This window comes from Spinacia oleracea, chromosome 4 (assembly GCF_020520425.1).
Source record: "Spinacia oleracea cultivar Varoflay chromosome 4, BTI_SOV_V1, whole genome shotgun sequence".
NCBI lineage: Eukaryota > Viridiplantae > Streptophyta > Magnoliopsida > Caryophyllales > Amaranthaceae > Spinacia > Spinacia oleracea.
Window position 1 is genome coordinate 21872982 of NC_079490.1, and position 11362 is coordinate 21884343.

At 33.2% G+C, this 11362-nt stretch overlaps 1 protein-coding gene across 7 annotated transcripts; it reads right to left on the reverse strand.

Moving 5' to 3' along the window:
- Positions 1 to 958: 958 nt before the first annotated feature.
- On the reverse strand, positions 959 to 6655 carry LOC110798593 (mechanosensitive ion channel protein 5-like). 7 transcript variants are annotated; one of them, XM_056843671.1, is made up of 9 exons: positions 6453 to 6653; positions 6035 to 6348; positions 5209 to 5290; positions 3800 to 4682; positions 2954 to 3254; positions 2312 to 2605; positions 1987 to 2198; positions 1671 to 1905; positions 959 to 1511 (listed from the first exon to the last, which is right to left on the reverse strand). In XM_056843671.1, the coding sequence occupies exons 4-9, from the start codon at positions 4423 to 4425 to the stop codon at positions 1458 to 1460; spliced, it is 1722 nt and encodes a 573-aa protein (XP_056699649.1). In that variant the 5' UTR covers positions 4426 to 4682; positions 5209 to 5290; positions 6035 to 6348; positions 6453 to 6653; the 3' UTR covers positions 959 to 1457. The 7 variants fall into 7 exon arrangements, 5 of the variants coding, with proteins under 5 accessions (XP_056699649.1, XP_056699650.1, XP_021859472.1 ...); XM_056843672.1 differs by having other exon boundaries at positions 5209 to 5335; XM_022003780.2 differs by having other exon boundaries at positions 3800 to 5290; positions 6453 to 6654.
- Positions 6656 to 11362: the final 4707 nt, after the last annotated feature.

Sequence of the window (11362 nt, forward strand, 5' to 3'; positions counted from 1 at the left end):
CGGTTTCATGCTTAAATTCATGATGAGACCCTAATTTTATGAGATATATGTTTGGTCTTTGAAAGAATAATATGAATTATTTATGGATTGCCTTATTTTCTTGTTGATGGAATCTTTATGTACTTGCTTTTAATAAGGTATTTAGCAAGTAGTTTATTTCTAATGATGAGTAGATTATTAATCTCTGTACCTTGTCATTTCAACGTATGCTCTAGTCATGGTAAAAATGGTATGCGTGATTTCAAATCCGTTTGATTACCATGCGTTTTGGGTATGTAACTTCCTAAATGTTCTTTACACATTATTGGTGATATGTATATTTATTGAGTTGTATGTGTACCCATTTGAGCTAGTTTCTGGGAGCTTGTGATGACTTCTTATTTCTTAAGAGTTAGATATTATGAAAGCAAACTATGTTAGAACCTTTTTCCTTGGGAAATTTCTTTGTGAGGAGTTAAGCGTAATGTTCCCTTGGGTGTACCTAATTATTCTAGTCACTATACTTTTGGGAATTAGGCCATTAATCATGTTATGATTAGTATGGTGTTGCACCATTAATCACCTCATTTTCTGCAATTTGTGCGGGCACACACATTAGTTGTGCCACCGCACACCCCCTACTCGTGGATAACTTGTCGTAAAATTGACATAACTCTCCTACTTCTTATCCAAAATGAGCTCGGGACCATGCGTTTGGAAAGCTAGTAAAACAAACTTTCATCTCCAACTAGCATCAACTCAAAAAAAAAAAGAGTCAATCATGAGATCTGTTCCATTATAAGTTGAAATCGAGTCACTAATTCCAACAAAAAGTAACATCAAAGGTCCGTTGTAGGCGACTACGTCAAGGGCGTTAAGAAAAACTATCAAAAGAGTCTTCCACCCTTCCACATGTGTTGGAAGACTTCCTCCATCAAACAATCTCAAAGGGGCAGAGGGAGTAAATACATTGCACATATTTATATCAACTCCAAAAAGAAAGAGCAACAACCTTTCTATCATTGTTCCAGTACATACAGACACACCCTCTGTCGTCTGTTGCGAATCAGATGGGGCGTAATTTTTTGAATAACCTTAAAAATAGGCTCAGTAAAGTGAGCTCTAAGTTTAACAATACATATGGCTTATATACCCTTCTTCCATCACAGAAAAATGGAGGAAATGCAGAAAACTGAGTAAACAAATAAAGATGTGGACTGAATCTAATTAACAACAACTAAGTACAGACTACAGAGTATTAAGATTCATCCCTTCACCTTAATCCCCCTTCCTCCCTTCTCCTCACAACACCACCACTACCACAACTTCTCATCACAATACCACCACGCCACCCTCCTTGCAACCACCTTCATCGTCCTTTTATTAAGGTGGTTTGACTTTTACTACCCCCATAATCCATTACACCCAATCCAAGCATGCCCTAAGTGTAAAATCTCTGGCAGCTCGTTTCACTTGCATTACGCCCTTGAACGGTTATTTTGCTGACTACATGATTGCTCATTTCCTTTAATCTGCAATAGGTAAGAATAAGACAGCATTGTTAGAGGTTATGCAAAATATCCAAGGGAAAATCATTGTTACCAAAGTCAGCCCCTTGTTGTTTATAAAGCCAACGAAGGAACCAGCCTGTACGGATCGAGTAGTAATATAGTAATATACAGATGATTAACCTTATTTTGGATTGGAAATTTTGGCTTGAATATCTGGATTATGTTCTGTATGTACAGATACAATCCAGCTCTTAGTTTATCCTTTCGTTGAAGACATTCAAAGTACGTCCAATCTTTAGTATTTTCAGCCTTGAATTTCAGACGAATAATTAACTTGACATTATCTTCCATGGCTGACATTGTCACACTATGAGAACTTGGCAGAAAATCAAAGCTGTCCTTATTAATACGACTGCTGAGATTGAAAGATGTACACAGTTAAGTAAATTGACGAAAAGTTTATTAAGTAAATGAACAATTCAAGAAGATAACTTACTCTTCAATCTCTTCTTCTAGTTCGTTAAGATTCATTCTGGCCAAAGAACTTAGATCAAATTCCACATAATCACTCCAATCAAATTCAGTTTTGTAATTAGTGAAGATTTTGCGAGCTAAGTCTGAATTAGGATAATTCACAGCCTCCCTCAAACCAATTTTGTCCACGTTTGAGAAGGTTGTTGTCCAAACACCTATTGACGTGACCTCCAACTACAGAATGATAAGCACGATTATATTCTCAATCAATAAGGTTCATCTTCATCATGATTAATAACGTAAAACTGAGAACGAAGTTAAAAGTAATATGCTGTTGACTAACCAACCATTTTCTCATCGATGACACATAAATCACCAACATCAAATGGATGAACCACGTATATGAAAAAAAATCCCTCGAAAAGAGTTTTGCAAGTATCTCCAAATATAAAAGTCGCCGCCAACAATGGTGATGCAACGAGGACAACTACTTTGGTAGTAGCTACTCTTGTGAGGAAAAGCCACATTATGAAACTTACTCCTATTAGAATCCCACCGATAATACTGTTTAAACAATCTGCAACTTCCTTGGCATTGCTTAGAGTATTTGCAAGGAACATACAATTGTTGTGTGCCCTCACCTGCACAAGTACAATTAGTTACAAGTTGCAAAGCTAAATATCAAGGGAAGAAACACATAGTATGCTACCGCAAATTAGATTCTACACACGAGAGCATGATGCCCTTCAAAACAAAGGATAGTTAAACATAAAAGAGCATATCCTATATTCATGTGCAACATATGTTCTTTAACAAATAGAGATGCGATACTGTGTATGTTTCTTTTACTTTTAATTGTACGTTCTTTTAACCCCAGGGTCGTATCTAACTGTTGGTTTAAGAGTTTAACTATCCTTTAAACTGTTTTTTCTTTCCGATTAAGGGCTGCTTAGCCACAAGAGATAGAGACCAGTAGCTAAATTACATACCACCCATGTTCGGATATTTGTAAAAGATGTCTCAGAAGAGTCCGCTTCATTCTTGAGTAACTCTCGAACAAAATGGTCCCAATCATTTTTCCATATTCCATCATTTGAACGTTGAGTTACACTGGAGCCTTTGGTTGAAGGAGACCGGCTTGGTTTTGGAATTACATGATAGCGTTGCAGCCAACTGCAAAATTGCTTCCATATTTCCCAAATAATTTTGACAATGTGAGGATTCTCACTCGTACTTGTGCAAGAACTTGTAGAACGGCTTTCCCAGCTGATAAGTCGCTTCAAATTTTCTCTGATTTTGACACAAAGAGCATCATGAAATTTTAAAATGATCAGAAAGGTAAGCCCACCACCCTACTACTAAAGTAAAAGAATTTTAAATTTCAGAACAAATTTACCACAGGTTTCCTATAAATTTTAGAACAAAAATTAAGAACTACAATTCTATTTTTAGAAAAACTCTGTTCCTAACAGTAAAAACATGTAGCATAAAACCTTCTTCCTCCACTACAAATTAGTTTTGCCAAAGCTATCATTAATATACGTGGATATGTACTGATAATTATCTTACAACATCTGTAAAACTTTGCCAAAGCTATCAGTAAAATTTGATAATTTGAAGAAATACATTTAACCTAATCTAACAACATCTTACAACTAACATTTATTTTTAATACAGAAGGAAACTAGGAAAGATATTCATGCAAGGTTAAAATAAGTATATAAACAGAGCAAAAATTTAAGTGTTGCAATTAATTTGGAACCGGAAATGTAAGGAGAATAATTAGGAAGAGCATCATATATACTCAATCTAGTGAAGGGAGTTTAATTTCTTACCTGTTATTACCACTTGAATCCAAAATCTTTAGAACGTCAGATGTGTAGGTCTCCACCAGTAAAGTAGTTTTCGCTGCTAAAAAATATCGAGCCACCCGTTGTACGTCATCCATAGTTGGATTCTTATCCTTAAGTTTTAAGAAGTCATTCCTGACTTTTTCCCTCTTTTTGGCTGTCGATTTCTTCTTTTCCACTCGTTTTTTCAAGAAATGCGTAAATGTGGCAGGAAAATATTTTTGAAACTTGTGTAATAGGGATCCTCCTTGAGAGCTGCTTATGTTACTCCCTTCTGTTTCTGCTCCTTCATGATCCACTTCTATTTCACATTGCAGGGATAAAATATCATGGTTGCAGCGACCAAGAACGCCAAGGAAGTACAATTGTTCATTGATGTTCAAGATTCTAGAATATAATCGACCGTATACAGTGTGTACTTCCCATGTTAACAATACCAAAGATTTGATTGACCAAAGAAAGGAGCACATTAACAGACATATCAAAGTCCTTTTTCCAAATTCCCAAATATGTTTGCCTTCGTCTGTTCTACTTAGGAGTGAGCCAAAGTAATACACCCACGTAAGTACCAGCAACAATGAGCTCAACATGAAGTTGATGCTCCTTCTCATACCATTGGCACCATACACTAAATATCCTTTTTGTAGGTGCTTCCCTAAAATTACATCTAACCCTGGTATATTTTTAGTTAGAGAATCGTTTTTAGCATCATGGTAAGAGTTTTGTAAGAAATATCGTAGTAACCACACAGTTACACGAGTAAATAAGGTAATGACGTTGAAGCCAATAACGACTAGAACTGATACTTCAATCCACTTTTGAGTGCGCAACCCCAGTATCTCATGATGCTTAAAAGCAGGGACACATCCTGTTACCATTAGTTCCGTCCACCAGAAAATCAAAGAATCAATTATATCTGAGAGTGCTTGTGCAATATGAAGCTTGCTTTCATCATGTGCTACGGAGGTTATTAAATCATGAACCAAAAAATAAACCCAATAGCTGAGAATATAAAAACCACTCATCACATAGACTATAACAACCCATTCTGTGATCGGCAAATCTAAAAACCTCACGTGTTTCAAGGAAGGAAAAATTTTAGCCATCGGCAAGAAAACCCACACTCCTACCATAACTATAATTATAGCCAAGTATAGCCAGCTGCGGATAAGATGCTGAAGTTGGACAGTTTTATTATAATCATCATCATGTCTAATAAATTGGAATAACCGCGTAACTAAAAGAGAGAGCAATAATAGAGGTAACGCTACTGCAAGGATAGCAATAACAATGCAAGGTATGAGTAAGAAAATGTTGATTACTGCGATAGCCCCAAAAATTAAACCAAAAATAACAAAAGTAAATACTTGACCAAGGGACGAGGATTTTCTCACAGTTGGTTCGAGAACTTGGACAGGTGATGATGCAGTTGAGCCACCCTCCTTATCATTGGTAACACTTTCGATGTCCGGTATCCTACCAACATGTTTAATTTCATTGGAACTAGAATCAGTATTATTTCTGCGTGGCAGTGACATGAGTAAATAAGTAGTAGTAATATGCAATGAAGATTCAGATTAAGTGCATATGTAGTGCAATATATTGCATATGAAGTAGACACAGAAACTACTGAGGTTGCCAGCAAGCTTAGTTTGGTGAAGAGGAGCAAATATAATGTAAGCTAAAAAAAATCAAATACAACGAACAAAGACTTTTTGTAAAACAAGATTAAGTGCACTGTCAGTCTACAACTGCTCCTTAAACAATAGATTTTATGTAATGATTAACTTAGGTTATGTTCGGTTGTTCAACTTATATTGTCTGGTATTATCTTAACCTAGGTTCCTTTCTATTCGACTTATCTAGCAAAAACTTATTTATTTGTCCAAAACAAAAACTTATTTTATCTTAATTCATCTATAATGAGTATGAACTTATCTTAATACATTTTGTCTACAATAAGTCAAAATAATTGAACATGACCTTATCTACACTTTTTGTCTTCGTTTGAAAGTCAAACAGACCCTAGTACTCCTTCAACGAATCAAGACTTTACTTGAATAACTTTTTAACAGGAAACAGAAAACACTACTCATACATTTTTTCAGGAAAGAAATAAAAAATATAATAAATTTTCAACAAATTTTAGATTTTTTCTCTGAATTTCTACGGAGTAATTCAAAATCAAATTTTCACAAACAAAAAATGAGGTATAATTACTTGTTTAAAGTGTTGTTGATTGGAGATTCCGGCGTCGGAGAATCCAACTGGCTTTCTCGATAAATTCGTGCCCTAGAATCACCGGCGGCTGGTTTTCGGTCATCGCTGCTGCGACGTGCGCCAAAACGACGAGTTTCATCGAACTATCTTTTCCGATTAATCCTTTCAAAGTCGTCAAATTCTGTGACGGAGTTTTCTTCAGCCACGGTGATACCAGTGGAAACTGATCGGGAATTTCTGATATTGCTTCTGACGGTACTGCTACGGCAGCGTTAGACATTTTCCGCAGCATAAAGTTCATCGTCCCACTTGCACTATTTAAAGATCAATTTTCAACCAAATTAAAATTGAAGTCAAACTTGAGTAAAGCATCTCCATTTTTGTTGTCATTAGAGATTGATTTGAAATTCAAGCTTACCTTGATCGATCTTCGCCGAATTCTGGTGATTTTAGGGGTTATTAGGTGGTGGAGGTAATGTGAAGGGGAGAGTAGTAGACTAGTAGTTGCATCACTTGCAAGGGTGGAGGGAGCTGTAGTGTTGCTGATTGGCGGCAATGGATGATGATGCTGTTGGAGGGACTAGACGAAGGCGGGTGGATGATTTGATAAAATGATTGGAAAATTTGTAATTATTAATCCAATCTTTGTCCGATTTTCTTTAATTAAGCCTACCTATGCGATATTTCTAAATAATCCAACTTTTATGACCCAAGTACTATTATTAAGCCTAGATGACCGGTTACCTGCTACAAAGTCAACGTTAAAAACGTTGACAACCTAAAGTTGGTTTCCCTCCTAAAATATTGGACACGTCATCATCACTTGCCACCTAAACAGGGATTTCATTTTTTTTCAAAAAATCTTTAACCCTTCTCTTCTCTGTACCGTGTTTCAATTCCTCTCTCCTCCATTACTGCTGCTTCAACCATAATTGTACTGGTTCATGACATCATCAGCGATTTTCTTGTGGAAATAGGTGACTTCATCCACGCGCATTCAAATTTCATCTCCAAAATCGTACAATTGAAGGTGAACTTACGAACCTTAGTGTTTTTGTTCCTTTTTTGGTAAATTTTGAATTTTGGGCTTCCTTGATGGTCAGTTCGTAAAAACCCGAGCTGTTGCAATAATAGTTTTTTTATGTTGTGGGATGTTGGTTATTGTGGTCTTATTGAAAATTTAGAAAGAAAAAAAAACCTTGAATTTGAAGAAGATCCAGATCCAACAGGCAATTGCTTTACCCCATCCATAGCAATTGCTGATTATTTTTTATGAACTTCGAATGGAGAGGTATGACCGTATCAACGCGCGGATGGTGCAGACCTGCACGTAGATCTACGTGCACTTGCACCAAAACGCAAAAACATTAAAAGAAAACGCAAAAAATAAAAAAAAAATACAAAAAAGAACATAAGAAACTAAACAGAAAGAACATAATAGAGTAAACGAAAAGAACATTAACCAAAAGCTGAAAATAACACTAATGTTAAAAAACTAAAGAAAATGTACAAAATTGAAAATAACATATTCTCTCTCCTGGTACACTATAAAAAGAACAACTATTTTACAAAAAGAACATCATGTGAAAAATACAACAGAAAAACAAAAAAAAACATATTATTGATAATATTATAAAAAATTAAAAAACAGTAAAAACGTTAAAAAGAACACAAAATAATTAAAAAAGAACAACAACTTTTTTAGAAAACACAAAAAACAAAATCAAAAGAAAAATAAAATAACAAAAACTCAAAAGTTTTAATATAAAAAAGATAACAAAAAAAAGAACAAGAGAACAAAATAGATGAAAAAGAACAATATTTTCTTTTTCCTTATCAAAGAACAGAATGAAAGAGACGAAAAGAACAACAAATTTATGTTCTTTTATTAGTTGTATTTGTTCTTTTCAAACCACTTAGTATTCTAATTAAAAAGACAAAAACGACGATATTTTGATGCACTTAAAACTAGATCTATATTTTTATTTAAATATATTTTTGTTCTTATCCAACGCATCAGATCTATGTTCTTTTATTAAGTGTTATTTGTTCTATTCAAACGATTTTATGTTCTAATTAAAAAAAGACGAAACGACGATATTTTGATGCACTTAAAACTAAATCTATATTTTTTTAAAAGTATTTTTGTTCTTTTACCACGAATCAAACTATGTAGTTTTTTAAGTGTTATGTGTTCTTTTCAAACCATTATATGTTCTTTTTTTAACAATCTATGTACGTTGATATAAAAGAACAAACTATGTTGATGCCACAGTAAAAGTAAGTTGTGAAAAGAACATTACAATTTGAAAAGAACATTACAATTTGAAAAGAACATTAGAGGAAAGAACAAGGAAACGTACCTTAAATACTTGATCAACATTTATCAGGAGCATCAATATCTTTTAATAAATCTTCAAAAATTGATCTCAATCCTCGGAAAATATCACGCTCTCCAGATATTCTCTTGCTTCGAAACTAGCCAAATTGAACTAGTGTTTTTCTTATTCACTCATTTTCAACAAATGAGAAACATTCAGAAAGAATTTTAGAGAGAGAATAAGGAGAAAATATATTTTTTACTCTTTCACTCACCATCTCACTCTTTCTCTCTCAAAAAATCTCTCTTATGTTGAGAGAATGTAAATCCTCTCCTCTTTCTCTCTCTAAAATGTATTTCTAAATGGCTAATGGTTATGATTCATAAGTACAATTTTTTATATATATAGTTGCTGAAAAATAGAAAATGAAAAAATAGGAAGTAGAATCAAAGAATAACAGAGAAGGAGAAAGGAAAAATTCTTAAAGTGTGCATAATGAGAACTATGCACGTGTTTTTATTTTGTTCTTTTAACAGAATATTATAAAAAGAACAAATGAAAAGACTAAAAGAACAAATAGAGAGACTAAAAGAACAAGTCAAGTACCTTGTCCAACAATAATATAGGATTCGGAATCATCATTTTCATCATTCTGTTATGAATTATCAAGCACATTATTCATAATATTTGAAAAAATAATAGGTTAACATGTATAAAACCAAGAAAAAGAACACAATCAAAAGAACAAAGGATAAATAAAAGGTAAGAAGAAAAATAACACAATAAAATAAAAAGAACAACTTATGAAACACAAATGAAATTGAAAATAATTAAAAAGAAGAACACAATAGAATGAAAGAACAAATTATGAAACGCAAATGGTCTATTTTTCTACTATAATGAAACTGTTCTTTTAATACGAGCATAAAGAAACTGTTCTTTTAATACGAGCATATGTTCTTTTAATACGTAAAATTGTTCTTTTCTGGAAAAAATCGTAATTACATAATCAAAATCTTAAAAATCAGCGATTTCAACGAAATCAGCGTGTTGTTACATAATTTGATTCATTAAAATCATCAAAGCTATCAAAACTCGATTATTACAAAAACAAAATCATCAAAATAATCAAAATATCATCAAACACACGATTATTACAAAATCAAAATCATCAAAACATAGAATTTATTATTTCAAAATTGAAAAATTACCTCCCAAAATCTGATTATCAGTTGCATAACTCAGATTTGAAGAAGAAGAATCGATTTAATTTGATGTTGAAGCAGAAAAATCAACGAATTTTTGGGAATTTTCACTACTTTCTCTCTCTAAGAACCATTTTAGAAAACCTAGTTCATACTTTCTCTCTCCTCTTCACAATTTGAGTTCAAAACATAGAATCTAAAAGAATATATATCGCAAGAAGAAAGCAAATCGAATAAAAAACGCGAAAAACAGAGTTGAAAAGAACAGAGCCTTTAATGTTCTTTTGTTCAAGGGTATTGTTCTTTTGTTCAAGGAAAATGTTCTTTTGTTCCCGTGATTTAATGAAACACGCGCGTTTTATGTGTTTTTTATGTCGTTTTATTTCCGGTGCACCTACAGGACGGTGCACACGCCTGCACCATCAAATTTGCGTGACCGTATGAGGGATCGACAATGGTGGAGAAGAGGTAGAAGAGAAATAATGGAGAGGAGTGCAGAGATGAAGCAGAAAATCGCAGAGGAGAGAGGAACGAAAATTAAAATAGCAATTAAAGAAAATAAGGGGAAAAAAATATAAAAATATTATAATTGTTGTATGCCACGTAAGGGTGAATACTGCCTATAGCAGGTTAGTAACTTGTTAGGCTTAATAATAGTAGTTGGGTCATAAAGGTTGGATTATTTAGAAATATCGCATAGGTAGGCTTAATTAAAGAAAATCGGGCAAAGGTTGGATTAATAATTACAAATTTTCCAAAATGATAAACATAAACGTACCGCTTCTTCATGTTATGGTTAGTGAGGCCTTCACCTTATTTCAGATTTCAGATTTCAGATTTCAGATTTCAGATTTCAGATTTCAGATTTCAGATTTCAGATTTCAGGGTCTTATTACTTATTTCAGATTTAATCAGATCAGAAAAAATAAGTTTAAATCAGAAAAAATAAGTTCAGATCAGATCAGACCATATCATATTATTATTATTATTATTATTATTATTATTATTATTATTATTATTATTATTATTATTATTATTATTATTATATCATTGTTATTATTACTATTATTGCTTTAATAAAAAAGAATGTTGTTTTCGGTGGAATTAAAATCTATTATTTAAGGCATAAAAAACATTAAAAAAATATTCAAATTCATCATGTCCAAATTAAAACCATTAAATCCAGATCAGAAATAATATGATCAGATCATGTCCATATCAGAACTGATTTTTACAAATCAGAACCATTATATATCCTGACCAAAACCAGTATGATCACATAATATCCAGATCATAAATGATTTGTACAGATCATGTCCCGATCATGTTCAGATCTGCAAAGATCTTGTCTAGATCAGAACCAATCCTTACAATCATGTACAATCCTTATAGAACCAATATCTTCAGATCAGAACTGATTTGTACATATCATGTCCAGATCAGAATCGATATGTCCATATTAGAACCGGTCTATATATCGACTGTACAGATTATGTTCATATCAGAACTGATCTGCAGAGATCATGTCCATATCATAATTGATTTGTACAAATCATGTCCAGATCAGAACTGGTATGTCCAGATCATGACCAGATCTGAACTGATTTGTACAGATCATGTCCAGATCAAAACTGATCTGTACAAATCATGTCCAGATCATAATTTATCTGTATAGATCATGTCCAGATCATAATTGATATACAAAAATCATGTCCATATCAAAACCGATATGTCCAGATCAGAACCGATCTATCCAGATCAAAATCCATACATGTAGATCAGAACCCATATATTCGGATCGA

Bases quoted from the DNA above. Each gene is read 5' to 3' on its own strand.
- LOC110798593 (XM_022003780.2), bottom strand. From the start codon at position 4,947: ATGGTAGGAGTGTGGGTTTTCTTGCCGATGGCTAAAATTTTTCCTTCC. The intron at 3,255-3,799 runs GTAAGAAATTAA...TGTCAAAATCAG, and splicing joins GATTCAAGTGGTAATAACAG to AGAAAATTTGAAGCGACTTA. The intron at 2,199-2,311 runs GTTGGTTAGTCA...ATCATTCTGTAG, and splicing joins GTGTCATCGATGAGAAAATG to TTGGAGGTCACGTCAATAGG.